At 43.3% G+C, this 22,635-nt stretch overlaps 1 protein-coding gene across 1 annotated transcript in view; it reads right to left on the bottom strand.

Annotated features, from left to right (window-relative positions):
- The window catches only part of vat1 (vesicle amine transport 1), a 47,005-nt gene extending 29,153 nt beyond the window's left edge, over positions 1–17,852 (bottom strand). The window contains exons 1-4 of the mRNA XM_078223986.1: positions 17,301–17,852; positions 10,453–10,660; positions 1,247–1,417; positions 833–922 (exon numbers count right to left, since the gene is read on the bottom strand). Of these exons, the coding sequence (XP_078080112.1) occupies positions 833–922; positions 1,247–1,417; positions 10,453–10,660; positions 17,301–17,624 (793 nt within the window). The 5' untranslated portion in view covers positions 17,625–17,852. The remainder of the gene's footprint in view (positions 1–832; positions 923–1,246; positions 1,418–10,452; positions 10,661–17,300) is intronic.
- Between the last annotated feature and the right edge of the window lie 4,783 nt (positions 17,853–22,635).

Raw genomic sequence — 22,635 nt, 5'->3', positions numbered from 1 at the left:
CATTAACTGAGTAAGTCCTGTCCTGGTTCAATCTACCAAAATGCATCACCTTGCATTTATCCAAATTAAACTCCATCTGCTATTCGTCAGCCCACTAGCCCAATTGATCAAGATCCTGTTGCAATCCAAGATAACCTTCACTGTCCACTATGCCACCAATCTTGGTGTCATCTGCAAACTTACTAACCATGCCTCCTATATTCTCATCCAAATCATTAATATAAATGACAAATAACAGTGGACCCAGCACCGAACCCTGAGGCACACTGCTGGTCACAGGCCTCCAGTTTGAAAAAACAACTCTCTGCAACCACCCTTTGGCTTCTGTCATCAAGCCAATTTTGTATCCATTTGGCTACCTCACTCTGGATCGCGAGAGATTTAACCTTATGCAACAACCTACCATGTGGTACCTTGTCAAAGGCCTTAAAGTCCATATAGACAACATCAACTGCACTGCCCTCATCTACCTTCTTGGTTACCCCTTCAAAAAAAAAACTCAATCACATTTGAGAGACATGATTTTCCACTCAAAGCCATGCTGACTGTCCCTAATCAGTCCTTGCGTCTCTAAATGGTAAGTGACTTGAGTCAAAATTCTTTAATTCCCTGAAACCAATCACAAGAGCTAAAATGGATTAAGGAGAAAGTCACCACCACCTTCAGGGCAACATGTTACCAACGTTACAGAACAAGAACAAAATGCTACATGCACAACATTTGTCAATGTCAAATATTTCATTTTAAAAAATCAATCGTTTATGATGTTTCTACAGTGATTAGAACAATTCTTCCGATACACCAGTCAACCACTGCAAATAATGTTATTTACCATATAATACAATTTTTCCCATTGGCTTAAGCAAATTAAAGCCTTTAGTCGTGTCACCTCCTCCCAGGGGATCCAAAACAATGTCAATACCTTAAAAGAAAGAAGAAACAAGTTACAAACGATGAAATCTCAGCAGTTACATGACCAGAGTTGATTAAATTAGAGTTAACACTTGAGTGAGATCAAGTGTGGAATGATGCAAACCAGCACTTAGTGAGAAGATCTGCATCGTCAAAATTGTAAATTTCAAATGCTATGCCATGCACATCCCTGCAAGATTAGAGCCATTATTCTGCCCAATGTTTAATTTAATAGCTCATCTGTGAAGATAAACAAGACATGAAGGATATTCAAACCAGTGAACCTTCCAGCCATTGAAATTAATTAATTTTGCTTCTCTTTTCATGCCATTACCATTGGGAGAAATCTTCCTAACTTCTTCGGCATAATCCACGGTAGAGTAGTCAATGGGATGAGTCACACCATTTTCTTTGAGGATTTCATGTTTAGATGCCAAGGCAGTGCCAAAGATGGTCACATCTTTAACTATTTTACACAGTTGTATTGCAGCAGTACCCACGCCACCTGCAAACAAACCACACAAGAAAATCCATCAGTAACGACCCAACTTGTGTTGGTGGACGCAAATGGTGCACATACCCGAGGAATGGATTAAAACTGCCTTTTTGTACAAGAGTATGTTAGGCATCAGAATGTTCCCATTTCTCACTGAGAATGGAGCTCCAAATCATTTTCCTGCATAACTGCAGAGCTTGCGTTAGTCCTTGACCAGTGTTGCAAAACAAAGTTACAATCAAGTTAGACAATGACAAGGAATTACTACTTTGTGCATTCTGACTTAAACTTTCTGCCACCTACAAAAAGTTACTTTTTTAAAAAAAAAGTTAGGCACAGCCAATTCACAATACAAGTAGAATAAAGTCCCAACAGTTGTGATGATTTGATGTTTACAGCAATTTGGAGATTTATTAATGAAGGGTTTCAGTGTTAGTAGGCAGAAAGGAATCTTTTGGAACATCAGTACTGAAACCTCCCACCAACCCTTCCCCCTCCCTGTCTGTAGTGGTAAAGCAGGGAACGACATGGGAAAAATAAACAAGCTCCATTTCTTTTGTAGATTTAAGAAAGGTTATTCAGCATATTATAGTTTGGCCGATTACTTCAAACTGAAAATGCCTTTTGTCAAGGACTTCAGTTGGAATCAGTGAGGTTATTGAAGAATAGAGTCAAAATTGAAACCAGATTCTTGCCAAGTGCAGGCTAAATGAAGCGCACTTTTATTTATAACTTTAAACAATGCCATGACAAGAAGTTAGTCAAATCTGCTCAAGTCTCACTTGATAGTGGCAGGACATTAATCATAAACAGGGGAAAAATGGTTGGTGTTTGTAGAAAATATAGAAAGTAGAAAAAAGGGAACAAGTTTGCACAAATAGGAATGGCATATATATTAGACAGGACAGTACACGGAAGCCAGAACCAGCCATAATTAGATTTTAAGGTGAGCGTTTTGAGCAGTAGATTAAGCATACCACAAGTGAAAGCTTTGAGCAAATTCAGCCTGATTAGCATGTAAACATAATTTGGATTTTATTGGTCAAATTATTGTCCAAAATGATTTTAACTATTAGGTTTTAAGTGATTGAGGCTAACAAGCATCATCATGGTGGATAATAAATTAGGTAATGTCATAGATATCAAGGAGGGGAAAACCAGCAGAGGACAGACTTAGAAATAAAGCTCAAAAAAAATGAAGACTTGAAAATTACATTGGTTTTCATAAATTATCCTGGGAGGATTTACTGTAACTAAAAGGCCAAATACACAAGACTGCATTCAGATACTGCAATTACCAGGAAGTGTTGAGCAGTTAGTAATTCTCATTTCATTGACAAAGATCATCTAATTTAACTGGCGGTTAGAATCACAATCCCTACAGTGCAGAAGGAGGCCATTTGGCCCATCGAGTCTGCACCGACTACAATCCCATCCAGGCCCTATCCCGCAACCCCACTCCCTGCTAATCTCCCTGACACTAAGGGGCAAATTTAGCATGACCAATCCACCTAACCCACACATCTTTGGACTGTGGGAGGAAACCGGAGCACCTGGAGGAAACCTGTGCAGACACAGAGAACGTGCAAACTCCACACAGACAGTGACCTGAGGCGGAAACTGAACCAGAGTTCCTGGCGCTGTGAGGCAGCAGTGCTAACCACTGTGCCACCATTCTGGAAAGTGAAATTATTTGGGATATATTTTCAATATGGATTGGAAGTGTAATAATTGAACACCTACAGAACACTATGGTAAAAACAGTGACGGTACTAACTTTATTGGCTAGGGGATTTTCACAGTAACTTCATTGCAGTGTTAATTTTAGACTTGGGTCGCTGTCTGTGTGGAGTTTGCACATTCTCTCCATGTCTGCGTTTGTTTCCACCCACAATCTGTAATATGCACTGGTTAGGTACATCAACCTGAACAGGTGTCGGAGTGTGGCGACTAGGGGAATGTCACAGTAGCTTCATTGTAGTGTTAATGCAAGCCTTACTTGTGTCACTAAAATAAACTTTAAAAACAAAATATTTGGACTGATATTATGAAAAGGCAGTATATAAAGAGTCACTTTTCTCTCCCCTCACCCACTACCACTGTGTAATGGATCAAAAAAAATGCTGTCACTTGAATACATGAAGGAAATAGCTGAACTCTCTGCTCAAACCCCCCTCCCACCCATACAAAGATCTGCCAAGCAATTATTTTCCATGCTTCTCTAATTGTACTGAAAACTATCTGTTTAACATGGCCTTGAACTGCCTTCTGGAACAGTCATTTGTTCAGGAAAGACTGCAGTGTTTTTCCTTAATGGCATACACCCAAGAATCTGCTTAACTCAAAAAACATTCCAACATACCAGAAATCCATTACAACAAATACCACCACCCTTCTAAAAAAAGTTAAAGCTATCAAGTCTGTTAAGACATTGGTTTCTAAGTTTGATTTTAAGTTGCACACACAAACTGCTACCTAAACTATATTTAACAAAAAATAAATGCTAAACAATTCCCACAGCAATCTTATCTTAATGGGACATTCCTTCCAGAAACAGGTCAAAGGACCATTTGTCGTCTTCATGACTCCGAGCACTCTAAACTAGCAATAATCCCAGTGTTAGCCAGTTGCAACAAAAAGGACACAAAGGTATTTGGGAAGTTGCAACATCCAAGTATCATCATACATTTATGAAGAGAGGTTTCTTTCCATCCACTATGAAGGTTTTTTAAAAAATAAACCTTAAAGTAAAAATTTATTAATTAGTGTCGCAAGTAGGCTTACATTAACACTGCAATGAAGTTACTGTGAAATTCCCCTAGTCGCCACACTCCGGCACCTGTTTGGGTCAATGCAGCTAATCAGTGCATATTTCAGATTGTGGGTGGAAACTGGAGCACCCGGAGGAAACCCACACAGACAGGTTGGCTCCACATTCTCAGTTTTTTCTTTAATCCAGGGCAACATGGTGGCAGTGGTTAGTCTTGCAGCTCCAGGAACCTGGATTCAATTCCAGCCATGGGTGACTGTGTGGAGTTTGCACATTCTCCCTGCGCCTGCATGGGTTTCCTCCCACAATCCAAAGAGGTGCAGGTTAAATGGACTAGTCTTGGTAAACATGTGGGTTTACAGAGATAGAGCACGGGAAGAGGGCCCCGAGTAAGATACTCTTGTTGGAGAATCAGTGCAGACTCAAAGGGCTGAATGGCCTCTTCTGCACGAGGGATTAGAATACAACAATTCTGTGGGTGACAGGCATCTCAATGGCTGTATGCATTCCAATAGAGAACACTACTAGTCCATTGAATAGAGTGCAGAGAACCAAACTGCCTCCCAGTGTTAGCTCCTTTCCTTGTCCCAGGGAACAGCATTTATAATGCTAATCTTATTGCTAAGTTAACATAGCACAGAACAAAATGGAGAGAGAACTTGAAACCAGGCATTTTAGGGACCAACAATTAAATGCTTTGGCTATATTCCCTTCGGAACTGCAAGCCCCTTTGTCTTTGCAACAAAGTAAAGTGGAAGGTACTTCTAATAAAGGAGGAATCCATTCTCTAGCCCCAATGGCCTTTTCATTGTGAAGTATTTCATATTTCCAAGCTGCTCAAGTAATTAAGGTCACAACTTTCTAGAAATTTATTAGAAGCAAACTTGCACTCAGTTGTGTAGAACAGAGTGAAAAACATTCCATTTGAAAAGACAGTTAAAGAGTAAGCAGAATCTCATATGCCACGATTTTGGCAGCTGTGCCTTCAGCTGCCTTAATCCTGAGCTCCAGAATTTGCTCAAAACCTCTGCCAAGAGGCTCCTTAAAACGTACCACAGAGCAAGCTTTTGGTCACCTGGCCTTCTCTGGCTCAGTGACAAATTGTGTTTGGCACTGATGAAGAGACCAGTGATGTTTCACTACACTGAAGCTGTATCCTTTTGTTGCAGCTAAGAGGTGTGGTCAGACTCGTGCTGCAACTACCCGCTGTTATAAACATTTCATCACTATTTGAATCACCGGGGATATTTCCTGCAGATTTGGCCTGCGCCAGCATTACGAAAACATTTACAGGTCAAAATTTTGTAGCTGTTTGTGGGACCTAGTTTTGTGGTCCATTAGAAAACGGTAACCACGTCTGCAAAAAGGTAGTTTGAAAAACATTTTGGGATATGGAGGATTCGAAAGGAACATGCAAGTTTAGTCTCCATTGAGGTGATGACCAAGTGGTATTATCACTGGACTATTAATAAGAACATAAGAAATAGGAGCAGGAGTAGGCCATCTGGCCCCTCAAGCCTGCTCCGCCATTCAATAAGATCATGGCTGATCTGATAGTGGGTTCAGTTCCACTTACCCGCCCGCTCCCCATAACCCTTAATTCCCTTATTGGCTAAAAAACCGATCTGTGACTTAAACACATTTAATGAGGTAGCCTCTACCGCTTCATCGGGCAGAGAATTCCAAAGATTCACTACCCTCTGGGAGAAGTTCCTCCTCAACTCTGTTCTAAATTACTCCCCCGTATTTGGAGGCTATGCCCCCAGTTCTTGTTTCCATTGCAAGTGGAAACAATCTCGATGTTTCTACCCTGTCTAGCCCCTTCATTATCTTATATGTCTCTAGAAGATCTCCCCTCAACCTTCTAAACTCCAAGGAGTACAGGCCCAGTCTGCGCAATCTCTCCTCATAAGCCAACCCCCTCATCTCTGGAATCAACCTAGTGAACCTTCTCTGCACCCCTTCCAAAGCCAATACATCATTTCTTAAATAAGGGGACCAAAACTGTACACAGTACTCTAGGTGCGGCCTCACCAGCACCTTGTACAGTTGCAGCATGACCTCCCTGCTTCTATACTCCATCCCTCTCGCGATAAAGGCCAACATTCCATTTGCCTTCTTGATTACCTGCTGCAGCTGCAAACTGTGTTTTTGTGATTCATGCACAAGGACTCCCAGGTCCCTCTGCACAGTAGCATGTTGTAATTTTTCACTGTTTAAATAATAGTCCCTTTTCCTATTATTCCTTCCAAAGTGGATAACCTCACACTTACCAACGTTATACTCCATCTGCCAGATCCTCGCCCACTCACTTAACCTACCCAAATCTCTCTGCAGACTCTGTGCCTTCCATGCAATTTACTTTCCCACCCATCTTAGTGTCATCCGCAAACTTTGTGACCCTACACTTGGTCCCCTCCTCCAGAACGTCTATGTATATGGTAAATAGTTGAGGCCCCAGCACCGATCCCTGCGGCACGCCACTAGTCACGGATTGCCAACCAGAAAAGCACCCATTTAACAGAAAACAGTAGGTATAGATAGCCAATCCTCAATCCACACTAACGCTTTACCCCCAACTCCATGCAGTTTTTATATTTTGTGCTACTTTCCTTTCTTTATTGCTTTCTTAGTAGTTTTGTTGCTTTTTAAAGCCTTCCCAATCCTCTAATTCCCCACTAATCTTGGCTACTCTGTATGCATTGGTTTTTAATTTGATACTCTCCTTTATCTCCTTAGTTATCCAGGGCTGGTGATCCCTTTTCTTACATCCCTTCTTTTTCACTGGAATATATTTTTGCTGGGTACTGAGAAAAATCTCCTTAAAAATCCTCCACTGTCCCACCAATTAGTCTGTGTTCCCAGTCTACATTAGCCAACTCTGCTCTCATCCTATTGTAATCCCCCTTGTTCAAGCAGAGGACACTGGTTTGGGACTCTACTTTCTCACCCTCCATCTGTTTTAGAAATTCAACCAAATTGTGATCGCTCATTCCAAGAGGATCCCTCACAAGGAGATCATTTATTTTACCTGCCTCATTACACAGGACCAGATCCAGGATAGCTTGCTCCCTCGTAGGTTCTGTAACATACTGTTCGAGGAAACTATCGCGACAGCATTCTAAGAACTCTTCCTCAAGTGCACCACGTCCGACTTGAGCTGACCAATCAATGTGGAGGTTAAAATCCCCCATGATTATTGCTGTTCCATTTTTACATGCATCTGTTATTTGTTTGTTTATGGCCCACCCCATCTCGAAGTTATTATTTGGGGGCCTATAGACTATGCCCACCAGTGACTTTTTCCCCTTACTATTCCTCATCTCCACCCACATTGATTCCACATTTTGCTCCTTAGAGCTTATATCGTCTCTCACTACTGCCCTGATGCTATCCTTAATTAACAGGGCTACCCCACCTCCTTTTCCTTCCTGTCTATCCTTCCGAATTGTTTGATACCCGTGGATATTTAGTTCCCAGTCCTGGTCACCCTGCAACCACGTTTCTGTAATGGCCACTAGATCATACCCATAAGTACTAATTTGTGCCGTCAACTCATTTCACTTTGTTTCGAATGCTACGTGCATTCAGGTAAAGTATCTTTATGTCAGTCTTTCTTACCTAGACCCGATTTGTTAGTGCATTCCTTTGTTTGCCTGCTCTGTCCCTTCCTGTCACAGACTGGTTATTCTTCCCAAGACCAACTCTCTGCACTGTGTTGACCACCTCCCTTCTCATACTGGTCACCCTTTTTTACTCTGCCTGAGGTTAGATTCCTGCCATCCTCTATACTCCGTTCTATTACGTGGTCTGGAAACTTTACTAACCTCTCCTGAGCTCTCATCTCCTTTAACTAATGGAAAGTCCAGAAACTCAGCTAATGTTCTGGGGGTTCAAATCCCTTTGGGGGAATTTGAATTCAATATAAAAAAAACAAATCTGGACTTAAGAATCTACTGGTGACCATGAAACCATTGTCGATTGTCAGAAAACCCATCTGGTTCACTAATGTCCTTTAAGGAAGGAAATCTGCCATCTTTACCTGGTCTGGCCTACATGTGACTCTAGAGCCACAGCAATGTGGTTGACTCTCAATTGCCCTCTGAAATGGCCTAGCAAGCCACTCAATTCAAGGGCAACAAGAGCTGGACAATAAATGCTGGTCAACCAGCGATGCCCATGTCCCACAATACATATAGAAAGATCAAAATAGGTAAACCGAACGCTAGAGACGGTTAACATCTGTGGAGAGGGAAAAGTTAATGGACAGGATTTCCCCCATGGTCTTCAGAACCCCACTCATTGGCTGGGTGGGGGTCCAGAAGACTACATTGTGTAGCAAACTGTCACTTATCCCTCAGCTCTGGTGAATGTTCTTTAAAAAAATAGTTCCTCAATAAAGTACTGCTTGTAAATTTAGTCAAGTCCTTGATTACTATACAATTGCAGAGTTGAGGTTAGAAGAGAGACAGATGTTATCAAAAGCAGGTGCTGTTACATATTTATAACCTGAACTTTTCCCTAAGCACATGCACAGCTCATCTTCCAGTCTGAGAACGGAGCCAGTTTGCAGTTACCCACTGGATATTTGTATCCACATCCACCTCAAGATTCTGGGCATGAACTGATTTTAATCAACTGAAGCTATCATCTTAATTAAGATTCTCATTATTGGTTTCTGCACAGAGCCATTTGGAGGTACCAATTCTTCACTTCAATATTAAACATGGATACATGCCATCCACCACCCACGATGAGGAATTATTTACTCAAGTTCCAATTTGTACTTCAGTACATAACCCAAGTTGAGGCTTCACTGATGGGGCTTCCTGCATTCTCTCAACTGCCATTTTTTCAGGTCATCCATTAAACCAAAGGCACCTAATGCACAAAATCCAATGAAGCAATTCACGCAGCAAGACATTCTGCCTTTTGCAGCAACAAAACCACACGTTGAAGTTTATGGGACCTTGCAGTGCACAAAATGGCTGCCATATTCCATCCATAATCTGCATTTGGCAGGTTATTGACCCAAGCTGTTGATTACACAAGGTGCAGCAGAAATTATTCAAAACTTGCTATAAATTTAAGTTTATTTTATTAGTGTCACAAGTAGGTTTGCATTAACACTGCAATGAAGTTAGTGTGAAAATCCCCTAGTTGTCACATTCCAGTGCCTGTTCGGGTACACTGAGGGAGAATTTAGCATGGCCAATTCACCCAACCAGCACACCTTTCGGACACCTTCGGATAAGCACCCAAAGGAAACCCACGGGGAGAATGCACAGACAGTGATCCAAGCCGGGAATCGAACCCAGGTCCCTGGCGCTGTGAGGCAGCAGTGCTAACCACTGTGCCACCCATAGTCAAACAACAAGTGCCAGACCACAATACACAAATTATGGACCATAGTAAAAAAGACACTTCTGATCCGTTCCCTGGTAGAAATGTCAATTCCTAGGGGTCATAGGCAAAAGGGGAAAGTTTAAAGGAGATGCAAGAGGCAAGGTTTTTTTTCGTACACAAAGGGTGTTAAGTGCCTGGAATGCACTGCCAGAGGCGGTGGTAAAAGCAGACACAATAGCAACGGTTAAGAGGTATCTTGACAGATGGGCAGGGAATAGACCAGTGGCTAGCACTGCTGCCTCAGAGTGCCAGGGACCCAGGTTCAATTCCAGCCTCGGGTGACTATGTGCAAATTTCATTCTCCCCGTGTCTGCGTGGGTTTCTTCCAGGTGCTCCGGTTTCCTCAGTCCAAAGATGTGCAGGTTAGGTTGATTGGCCATGATAAATTGCCCCTTAGTATCAGGGGGAGTAGGAGGGCAAATATTTGGGGTTACGGGGATGGGATTGCTGTCGGTGCAGGCTCGATGGGCCAAATGGCCTCCTTCTGCACTGTAGATTCTATGTTAGAAAGGCTTCATGCATCGGCGCAAGCTTGCTGGGCCGAAGGGCCAGTTCCTGTGCTGTACTTAGCTCCAACTCAGTATCTCATAAGGCACCAGTGGTTTAGGAATTGTTAACTACACATGAAACTTATTCCTGTTGCGCACATGCCAAATGAAAATGAGTAATGACCAAATTAGCAGTTGAGCAGATTGCACCTTCCTTGGCAGGGTTTAATTGTTTAACGATGAATTCTCACTCCTTCTGGAGTCCATTGGTGCCCACTTACAAGTAATTCAGTTTCGAAATTGGACATTACAGTATAGTGCAAATTTCCTGTATGGAGAAGTGAAGCAAAGAGATGAGACAGTGACACAGGGATGCTTACCAGCTGCCATATGGATGAGGATGCTCTGGTTTGGACGCAGGTTTGCAAAGTCGTAGATCATCATGTATGCAGTGACGTAATTGACAGAGATAGCCGCAGCCTCTTCAAAACTCATCCCATCGGGCATCAGGAAGGTGTGACTGACTGGAATCACAACCATCTCTGACCACAACCCTGCTCGGTTCATCACAATCACATTGTCCCCAACCTTAAAAAGAAGCACAGCCACACAGTCAGGTCTGAAGCAGCAAGCAACAATTAAACACAGCACTGCATGTCCAAAGAAATTGTTCCATTACTGACCCCCAGATTACTGTTTACAACTTGACCCTGCCAATAAATTAGAAAAGGTTCCCATTATACATGTTGAGCCACTTAGGTCATCATTGGAGATATTCACACCTCCCCTCCCTCCCCCCAACACAGCAATCTGTACACTTCATTTAACAACTGTTAAACTTGGAGTTCAGGACCCATTTCAAGTCAGTTACTGAAAGAGTGCTAAATAGAGAGTGTAGTCTAACTGCTAAACTGTAAAACAGCAGTGCAGAGTTCTAATTACCCGTGACCAATGATCAGCTAAAATGATAAGGGAAGCAAACAGTCCAAGGAGGTGAAAGGTAAAGAGGATAAATCAGATTCCTGACAGTGCAGAAAGAGCCCATTCAGCCCCATCAAGTCTGCACCAACTCAGAGCATTTTACCCAGGCCCATTCCTCCCGCCCTATCCCTGTAACCCCACGTATTTACCCCACTAATTCCCCTAACCTACACATCTAACAGGCAATTTAGCACAGCCAATCCACCTAACCCACACATCTTTGGACTGTGGGAGGAAACCGGAGCACCCAGAGGAAACCCACGCAGACACGGGGAGAATGTGCAAACTCCACAGTGACCCAAGGCTGGAATTGAAGCTGGGTCCCTGGCGCTGTGAGGCAGCAGTGCCAGCCACTGTGCTGCCCCATAAATGATCATCTTCCTGGACCACTTCTGCCTGACATTAAGTGCAAGAAATGAGATGGTTGAGATGCCAATACATTTGCTTTACCCTTCACCCTTCAAGGTTTTGCAGCATTTCATAGGTTTTCTATTTGAAATGTTTTGTCACAGAAGGCACATAGCTTGACCAGTGAAAACGGTAACTTGTGTCCCTCAGCCACTGTGGTATCCATTGGTCACAGAAGATCCTCAGGATACTGCTCTTTTACATAGGAAAAAGGAGCGGAAGTTGGCAAATTCAGCCCTTCGAACCTGCTCCATCATTCAATTAGATCATGGCTGATCACTCCCTGGTCTCAGAGCCACCTCCCTACCTGTTCCTCATATCCCTTTGACCCATTTTATCAGAAATCTCTCTCTCCTTCTTGAAACTATTTGATGATCCACAGCGCTATGGGGCCGCAAGTTCCACAAATTCACCACCCTCTGCGAGTAGTTCCTCATCTCAGTTTTAAACCTACCACCTCGATTGCCAGGGTCACCTGGGCAGCCAAATGACCATCACCACCAGATAGTAATTCCAGATATTTCAGCCCGAATTCCAAATCTCACACTGCTATGTTTGGATTTGAACTCATTCACTGGTTACTAACCTGTATTCTAGGGCACTGCAATTTGTTATTTTCCTGAGGGGGAAAATTGTCCAACTGGACAATTTAGTTTTAAAGTAGTGGTTTGAGTTCTTAATAGTTGTGCTCCTAAACGAGCATTTAGTTTTTATTTTCCCTACTTGATGCCACTGGGAGGAACCCACTGCTTCCTTAAGAGGCAAGGAAAAGGAGCACCTATTATAAGCAGCCTGAAATTACTAGACTCCTGATGTGTTCAAATTGTACTTTGAAAAAGGTAGAAGATGGGCAGCACGGTGGCATAGTGGTTAGCACTGCTACCTCAGCGCCAGGGACCTGGGTTCAATTCCAGCCTCAGGTGACTATCTATGTGGAGGTTGCAAGTTCGCCCCGTGTCTGTGCGGGTGTCCTCTGGGTGCTCCGGTTTCCAAAGTCCAACAGTCCAAAGATGTCTGGGTTAGGTGGATTGACCATGCTAAATTGTCCATTAGTGTCAGGGGGATGTGCAGGGTAAATACATGGGGCTAGGGCCTGGATAGGCTTGTCAGTGCAGGCTCGTTTGGCTGAATGGCCTCCTTCTATACTGTTGGGATTCCATGATAATCTAAATTCTGTTCCACCGGGACTTCATTGTTAATGGTTACAGATATACAAATATATATGGAATCATGAAAAATCTCATAGGTTCAATACTATACTATCCAATGGAAGCAAATAAAATCAGAATTGGGACTAGTGTTCAGGTTGCTATAATTGTAGCCCTGGTGGCATTGCTACAGTATGTTAATAGACCAAAAGTCTAGTGATAATAATAAGATACAGTTGGGCATTTGCAATGGTTTCTTCCACGTGGCTAATCTTAGAAAAGACCACAGAAGCTCAAGAAACTGAACTCCGTACTGGCTCTCTCCCCCACCCCCAATAGCAAATCCAGCCACAATTCAGAATATCCCAGAGCAGCAAATGTGTTACTGCAAAAAAACAGAAAAGCCCTTTTCTTTTTTAACTTCCCCTCCCCCTCCCCAAGCAGCTGCACCCAAAGCACTCTCACAAGAAGTTCATAGATGTTTAGTGACGCTGACACTATACCACTCGAGCTTGGGGAGATTTTCTTCCAAATCTAAAACTAGCATCTGTTCACAGGAACAGGTTTGCAATAATAACTGGTTCACTTGGTCCGAAAACATTTTTTTTTTTTAAAAACCAAGTATTGACTTTAAATTCATTATATCGTACACAACTCCTGATCTAGCTTTCCCTAATGTAGCTATCATCTATCATTATTGACCACTTATAAAAGTTGCACATCCTTCACAAAACTTCTAATTGGAATAGAATCTACTTAAAGAGCAGTTTTACTTAATTAGACACTGAAATCAATACAGTATATTTTTTACAGTTTAATTTTTAGATCCTTTGTCTCGTAGCTTAGTCTTGTACAGCAAACCTTTCTTACATCCATTGCACAACTTCATGATCTGAAAAGATCATATCCTCATTGTTTCCCCACCTCTTAAATTGCTTTGAGACTCAGTGAACCCTTGGTTGCTGTCTGTATCATCTGTTGTGGCCAATATTGTACATTTGGTTTCACTTGTGCAATAATAGTATCACTTGATTAGACCACAGTCTTCTACCTCATCTTGCTCATTGCATTGTGATCACACAAGTACTCCTAGCTTTACCAATAAATCATTTCATTCAGACTTATCACAAAAGATAAACATGTTCTGCCTCCCATTGCTCTGACAACCTAGTCATATCGGCCATCTTAAAATGTAAAATCATTTAAAATGACTCATCCTCTCTCATCTCAATCTTACACCCACATACTTTTTATGGGTTAGACAATTATTAGTATAATTTCTTCTTTTTCATCAGATGTTTTATCATTTTCAATTCTTTAATGACTTTTTTCCATTACTAATGGTGTATGTGTATCACCATATCCATTATCTACCTCAGATGATATACATTTCACTTAATGTGCTGTACAACCACTGATATTTGGCCTGAAACTTTCAGCTAGTTCACCACAAGAACTGCAAATTAAAAAGTGATTACTGTGCGTCTAGGTATTGATGGTAATTCTCTGCCATTAACTGTCAAATGCTATTCCCAAAATACACTTCAAGAAAATCTTCCTACAATTGCTTGTACGGTAGATTAAGACAAATAGGCAGAGGTTCTGAATATGAAGAATATAATTATATGCAGTATAGAAGGTTATTGAAGTTACATTTCCCAGTCACTGATCTCCCAGAACCCGTTTGATCATCTTCAGGAGTAACAGAATCCCTACAAAGCAGAAAGAGGCCATTCAGCCCATTTCAGGAGTCATAGAATCCTTACAATGCAGAAAGGGGCCATTCAGCCGTTCAGGAGTAACAGAATCCCCAGAGCAGCAAGAGGCCATTCAGCCCATCGAGCCTGCACTGAACAACAATCACATCCAGGTCCTATCCCCATAACCCCATGTATTTACGCCACTAATCTCTGACGCTGAAGGGGCAATTTAGCATGGCCAATCAACCTAACCAGCACATCTTTGGAGTGTGGGAGGCAACCGGAGCACCCGGAGGAAACCCACCCAGACAGGGAGAATGTGCAAACTCTACATAGACATGCACACGAGGCCGGAATTGAACCCGGGTCCCTGGCGCTGTGAAGCAGCAGTGTTAACTGCTGAGCCACTCCAGAATTTCTCACTGTAAATTGTTCCAAGGTTTGCCTGATTTTTCTTTCGGGCAATTGCATGTGTGGAGCAAGAGGGGCAGCACAAGATGGAAGTGAAGTTGTGCATTGAATACAATTGGACACTCTTGACGGACCAGATACTCCCCTGTCCTTTGAAACAAAGAATATCAAAGGTAGAACTGAAGATCAGTTTTCCATATATTTTTCTGCAATAGTTCCCTCAAGATTAGCACTACAATTGCCACGACTATGCAATCCTCCTTCTTGAGCATGATTTGGATTTTTATAAAATTCTAACAGGATGGAATCAGAAAGAATGTTCCCGATGAGGAGCAATTTCTTCACCCACCCAGAGTGGTAAATCTGTGGAATTCACTACCACAGAAATTAGTTGAGGCCAAGACACTCAACCCCACAGCTCACTATACACATTTGCTCAATCATATAAACCTTCAGCAAGTGCTACGTGATCTCAATCCAAGCATTAATGCACATACTACAATTGCTGTCAGCATCCCTGGATTGAGAGTCAGGGTGGGAAAGGGAGAGAATAGGTAGCCAGGTTGCTGCTACTCATTTACTCTTGCTTTAAGCATGGTGTATGGACAATAAGCAAGGACTGATTGACCTTAGCCAACTATCCTTCCCTAGTTCAACTGCCTACAATGCCTCAAACAGTCATCAAACTTCAGCTCATCTGAAACTCTGCTGGCTGGATTCTACCCCATAACCACGTCTCAGTCACTCACTTGTGCTGACCTCCCAATTGAGAATTCTAATCCTTTATAAAACATTGCCCCATCTACTCTAGTCCCACAATCCTCAGCACTCACCATTTTGCCTGCCCGCAGCCCTACCCCCACCAACAATGACCCTACTTCATGGTTTGGAATGCCTCCCGAAACCCTTCTCATCCCTCCCATGCCTTTAAAACCTACCACTTCTCCCAAAGTCTTGGTGACTCCTCCCAACTGTCTGTCATTTTTGTCTGATCATGTCTCTGAAGCATCTTGGGACATTTTACAACGTTAATAAAAAAGGCACTATATAAAAATACAAATTGTTGCTGTGAGCCTCATGAATAAATTTATCCCCCCCCCCCCCCCCCCCCAACTGGTACCCAGTACCATGAAGGAACCAGCACAATCCAAACTGGGTGAAATTCTACATGGGAGTACTTCAAATTTTTAAAAAAACAATTAGAGTCATGGAGCAGGATTTTCCAGCCACGCTTACCCAAAGACTGGAAAATCCCATCCGAGGTCAATGGTTCTTTGCATGGTCCATGCCTCACTCACTACGATTCCTGTTGCCCTCTTTTTAGGTCAAACCAAACCAAGTAAACAAACTCAGATTAAATCAGGACAAAGTAAAAGGGGCAGCTCCTCAAAAAGGAGGGGGAACAACCCGAACAGAAATCAGGCAGGACAGAAAAATTAAGCCCATAGAGTCACACAGGCCCTTCGGCCCAACTCGTCTATGCCGACCAGGTTTCCCAAACTGAACTAGTCCCATATCCCTCTAAATCTTCCCTATCCATGTACCTGGCCAAATGTCTTTTCAATGTTGTTAATTGTACCCGCCTCTATCACCTCCTCTGGCAGCTCATTCCATATAATAGAGATTGTTATTCTTATAGCCAAAGAATGGAAAGTGCTCAATGTCTACAATTATCTGCACTGCTGCAGGGAGTGCCCAGACTCGAGATGCGAGACACAAGGCACCTCCCACTGCAGGGAGCAAATGGGAAAAAAAAACTGACCAACTGTTAAATCCCCATTCAATCTTGCAACCAGACAATTAAGTGCTGCATTAACTGTACAAGCATCTCGCTTCCTTTAACACACACATGAAGTTAACAGAAAAGGTAAAATTAACTCAGTTAACATGACAATAGTGTTAATTGTCAAAAGGGAACAAAAAAAAGCAAAGCATTTGTTTAGAATGGTCAAGTATTACAGAAGCCTTTTACTGCAGTATATAACAATACTTTTTCTTCAAAAATACCATTCCTAAAAAGATTTCAAGTTGGACATTGTGAATCCAAAGGACTGGTTGCTCCAATTTCTATTCAACAAAAGGGGAAGTGATGGGAGTGGCATTTCCAAATCCATTTAAACATATGGCGCTCTTATTTTCTCTTAAGGGCAACATTTATCGAAAACAACGCCTAGCTAAAAGTATGATGGTTTCAAAACTACACAAGAGCGTAGCGTGGAGATAACAATAAATGCCCTTTATGAACCCCCTCCACACGTTTTAAAACACAGGGATCTGATCAGAGTTCAGTAGAACAGACAGTCTGGGAGATTACAGAAAGCGGGGAGTAATGCCAGCCTCGCTCATTTGAAAAAAAATAAACCTACAATTCGAGACGGCAAAACTCAGTCCCAAACCCTCGGAGCTGCATTTCTATTGGGTTCAGAGAAGTTTATCATGTGGATCCCCCAACCCAACACCCTTGGGGAGAATTTGGGCGGTGGCTGGAGACAGATCTGAGCCATAAAATAGACATGGGTTTTTGTTGGGGGGGGGGGGGGGGGGAAAGAGAAACAGCAACAGGTAGCCCCAGCACCTTACCTTTCTGTCGGTCACGTCGTCTCCAATCACTTCCACAACCCCGGAGCACTCCATGCCCGGAATCAATGGGGGAGAAGTCGGGAGTCTATCATACAAACCCTGCCTGGCCATCAAATCAGCAAAATTCAAGCCACAAGCCTTGACTCGGACTAAGATTTCACCTGATTTAGGAGTGGGGAGATCTTTCTTGACCTCCACTTTGAGTTTATCATAGCCCCCGAAGCCAGTGAGCACAATGGCTTTGTAAGAGATCGCTGGCTCTGCCTCTTTGGCTTCTGGCTGAGGCTCTTGTTGTTGGGGTTCTTTGACTTCTTCCTCAGACATTGCTGATTTTCTTTCCCCCTTTTCTTTCCCCCGGCCCCGCAACTTTAGAAAGAAAGCGCAAAAAAAATAACACGGGAACGAGTTAACGCTTATGGCATAAAGCCGCTCTACAAAAGAAGAAATCTGGTCAATTTCTAGCGGTTTCAAGCCACTTAGCAAGAAATCTCAGCTACTCCTAGCAAAGGATACAGCGCTGGAAATCACACTGAAAATATGGAGCTGGAATTTCAAGCTTCAGCACAAAACGTCACCGGATCTGCAGCCAGTGGATTCATTTGTTTTTTTAAAGCGGTAACCCTCCCAATATTTGTCCTCCATTCCAACTTGCAAACATTGCTGCATAACTAAAGTGCTGATTATCTGTAGATTAGCATGTTTGAATACTTGTCTGAAACCGAGCTCAGAGCTGGAAGCTTTTGTTCCTCCCTCCGTTACTTTAGAGATACATTCAATGTCAAAATCCACTGTTGGGTCATTTTTTTTATTTGATCAACTAGCGTATTATTGTGCTAGCTTTCTCCCCTTCAAACAAGGAAAGGATTGGTGAATCGGTCTTCATTGTCATTCCAATAAGGTAGTCTCCCTTTAAGAGTAAAAAAGACCCAAATCCACACACTTAGGAAAGCAAGTTTCCAAAAACAAAATTGGGGGGTCACTAAACAGTAGCACAGTGGAGTTGTCGTAAAACTACCCAAACTGAAGGAGTTCCCACTATCAATCTCTCCCATACAGTTTTTAATTTCAATTTTATGTACACCAATGTTGCTTATAACAAAAAAACATGGTCTCACCCATTGTGCTGCTTCCTGTGGACAGTTGAGAGGATGTTTGTCAGAATGTGGCTTGTGCAATTTCTCTTTCCCCCGCCTCCCCCAGTGCTATATGCTTTGCCAGTGCAATACAGGCTTCCTCTGTGAATATGGAGAGTTCAAAATATCTCCAGGTGTCAATGCTAAAAGATTACATTTGTGTACATCGATTAGTATGGTTTGGTGGATAACCGGAAATTATTTTTTAAAGTTTATTTATTAATGTCACAAGTAGGCTTACATTAACGTTGCAATGAAGCTACTGTGAAAATCCCCTAGTCGCCACACTCTGGCACCTGTTCGGGTACACTGAGCCAGAATTTAGCATAGCCAATGTACCTAACCAGCACATCTTTTCACAGAATCCTACAGTGCAGAAGGAGGCTATTCGGCCCATTGAGTCTGCACCGAGCACAATCCCACCCAGGCCCTATCCCCATAACCTCATGAAATTTACCCTAATCTCCCTGACACCCAGGTGCAATTTAGCATAGCCAATCCACATAACCCGCACATCTTTGGACTGTGGGAGGAAACTGGAGTACCCGGGGTAACCCCATGCAGACATGGGGACAATGTGCAAACTCTGCACAGAGAGTCACCCAAGCCGGGAATTGAACCCGGGTCCCTGGCGCTGTGAGGCAGCAGTGCTAACCACTGTGCCACCATGCCACCCCATGGTTAAGAGGTGCACGTCACAAACTAAAATAGACTTGACACTTTTTTTAAATGTCCATTACTCCCCATCTTTTGAAGTTATTGGGGGTAGATTTTGATCTGACTTCTGAGCATAAAACCAATATTGGCTGCCTGATTTTTATTTGCGTCAACTACAACACAAATTAAAGTTACTTTTTTTCTCAAAGGCAGCCGATCTGCTTTGCCAGTTTTACACCTAGGGAGATAAGCTGAAAATCTACCCCAACAACTCTGCCTGGGATAGGGTAAGAAGCCTCACAACACCAGGTTAAAGTCCAACAGGTTTATTTGGTAGCAAAAGCCACTAGCTTTCGGAGCGCTGCCCCTTTGTCAGGTGAGTCACCTGATGAAGGGGCAGCGCTCCGAAAGCTAGTGGCTTTTGCTACCAAATAAACCTGTTGGACTTTAACCTGGTGTTGTGAGGCTTCTTACTGTGTTTACCCCAGTCCAGTGCCGGCATCTCCACATCATGGGATAGGGTCCCAGGAATGCTGGGCAGCATGTCACTCCAGGTCTTGACATGTGTGCCCAGGGAATGTTTTGACAGGAGACTTAACAATGAGGTATATCACTGCAGAACTCAATCCAGTCTGCACCTGATGTCTAATACCCCAGTCCTTTCCAGCAGGGGTTGTCAGATATCAAGTGTTTTCACCAGTTTAAACTTCCCTGGCCCCAAGCTGTTAAAGACAACTATAGCAGCCAAACTGGTGTCCTAATTTTTTTCAGTCATTCATGGGACATGGGTGTCACTGGCTGGGCCAGCATTATTGCCCATCCCTAGTTGTCCTTGGAGGGCAGTTAAGAGTCAACCACTTTGCTGTGGCTCTGGAGTCACATGTAGGCCAGACCAGGTAAGGATGGCAGATTTCCTTCTCTCAAGGACATTAATGAACCAGATGGGTTTTTCTGACAATCGACAATGGTTTCATGGTCATCAGTAGATTCTTAATTCCAGATATTTTTTATTGAATTCAAATTGGGCGGCACGGTAGCACAGTGGTTAGCACTGCTGCTTCACAGCTCCAGCAACCTGGGTTCGATTCCCGGCTTGGATCACTGTCTGTGTGGAGTTTGCACATTCTCCTCGTGTCTGCGTGGGTTTTCTCCGGGTGCTCCGGTTTCCACCCACAGTCCAAAGATGTGCGGGTTAGATTGATTGGCATGCTAAAATTGCCCCTTAGTGTCCTGAGATGTGCAGCTTAGAGGAGTTAGTGGGTAAATATATAGGGATATGGGGGTAGGGCCTGGGTGGGATTGCGGTCGGTACAGACTCGATGGGCCAAATGGCCTCTTTCTGTACTGTAGAGTTTCTATGATGATTCTATGATGATTCTTCTATGAAATTCCACCATCTGCCATAGCGGGATTTGAACCCGGGTCCCCAGAACATTAGCTGAGTTTCTGGGTTAATGGTCTACCAATAATACCTCTAGGCCATCGCCTCCCCATTGAGACCAACTAACTCAGTTACAGCCCTGGGAATGAATGCTTTCGTGTTCTCGCTATGACTCACCACCACTTAGACAGCAGCCTTCCCAGGCCTGACTGGAGCTGCTGCATAACGGGCTGATGTGGGATTGAAATCTGTTGGATCTGTGGAGGCAGAGGCTATGTGTGTCAACTATTCTCCCCAGCCCTCCCTCACCCCATGCTGAGATCGGAAACCTGGCAGGACTGGATGAATGAGGCCACGTGTTGGAAATCCTGGCAGTTCTACCTGCGTACTAAGCCTTGGTTCACCTCTGAGTCAGAAGACTCTGCGTTCAATCCCAGGTCTAGAGACTTAAGAACTAATTCCAAGATAATACGTCAGTGCAGTACTGAGGGGGCTGCGACACTGCAGGATGTGCTGACTTTTGGATGAGATTTTTTAAGCCAAGGCAATGTTTGTTCTGTGCAATTGACATAAAAGATCCAATGGCACTACTTGAAGAAGAGAATCATAGAATCCCTGCAGTGCAGAATGAGGCCATTCGGCCCATCAAGACTGCACTGACCACAATCCCACCCAGGCCCCATTCCCGCAACCCCTCATATTTACCCTGCTAATCCCTCTGACACTAGAGTTGATTTAGCATGGCCAATCAACCTAACCCGCACATCTTTGGACTGTGGGACAAAACTGGAGCACCCGGAGGAAACCCAGGCAGACACGGGGCGAACGTGCAAACTCCACACAGACAGAGACTCAAGACCGGAATTGAACTCAGGTCCCTGGCGCTTGTGAGGCAGCTGTGCTAACCACTGTGCCACCGTGCCGCCCATGGGCACATGGTGATCTCTGTTTAAAAGCACGACTAACAGAGAGGCAATATCTTTAAGAGATTGTTGTATTAAAAATATGCAGCCAGTAAGGCCTCTAACCTCGTAGGGCTGCGTGAATGACTGTCCCAAAAAATGCAGACTGCAATGTTTTCTGTGCTTTGCAGGTTCCCTAAGTTTAGATAACTCCGAGGCAAGTTCTCCTCCGTGACCTGGCCACTATTTATCCCTCAACCATAATTACTGAAACAGATCGTCTGCTCATGGTCTCATTGCACCTTGTGCGATCTTAATGTACACAAATTGATTGCTGCATTCTTTACATTGCCACAGTGGGGCCATTTCAGAAGACTTAATTGGATGGAAAGTGCTTAGGGCCTTCTCAGGGTTTGTTGCCAGTGTTATATAAATGCATATAATTTCCATCCCTCCAATGCAAAGCCTGCCTGTATGATCAGGTACACAGGATACCAGGGGAGAACTCTGATACAACTGTGGCCCACAATACCAGTTTCCTAATTGGAACTTCAAAGAGTGGCAGGAGACAGCTCAGAAATTCCTGACTCTTTGTGGTGAACCATAGATGGTTACCACTATGGGTACTGAACCATAGATGGTTATCACTATGGGTACTTGTACATATGTTACTCTTGTTACTGTTGGGGTTAGGGTTGGGGTGTTCCACCTGTTGGTATTGTTCTGTGGTACACTCCGGTTGGCTCCGCCTATCTATAGGAGTATAAAGGTCACTGCACTTCCTAGTGACCCTTTAGTCTGGGATTGTATTGTTATGATGTGGAGATGCCGGCGTTGGACTGGGGTAAACACAGTAAGAAGAGTCGCGGAGCAGAAACTGATAGCCAGGTTCCGCACACACAAGGACGGCCTCAACCGGGATATTGGGTTTATGTCACACTATTTCACATAAATATTTCTGCTTTTTTCCTCCTGAGTCTTTATCATGCGATCCTAGAATCAGAATTTATGTCACACTATTTGTAACTCCCACAGTTGCGTGGACCTGCAGAGTTTCACTGGCTGTCTTGTCTGGAGACAATACACATCTTTTTAGCCTGTCTTGATGCTCTCTCCACTCCCATTGTTTTGTTTCTTAAAGACTGGATTAGTTGTAAGTATTCGCATTCCAACCATTATTCATGTAAATTGAGTCTGTGTCTTATAAGTTCTGTTTGTGAACAGAATTCCCACTCACCTGAAGAAGGGGCTCAGAGCCTCGA

Source organism: Mustelus asterias, chromosome 11 (genome assembly GCF_964213995.1).
Source record: "Mustelus asterias chromosome 11, sMusAst1.hap1.1, whole genome shotgun sequence".
Taxonomy (NCBI): domain Eukaryota; kingdom Metazoa; phylum Chordata; class Chondrichthyes; order Carcharhiniformes; family Triakidae; genus Mustelus; species Mustelus asterias.
The sequence above is the reverse complement of the archived record's forward strand: the minus strand, read 5'-3'. Positions and strand labels throughout refer to the sequence as shown.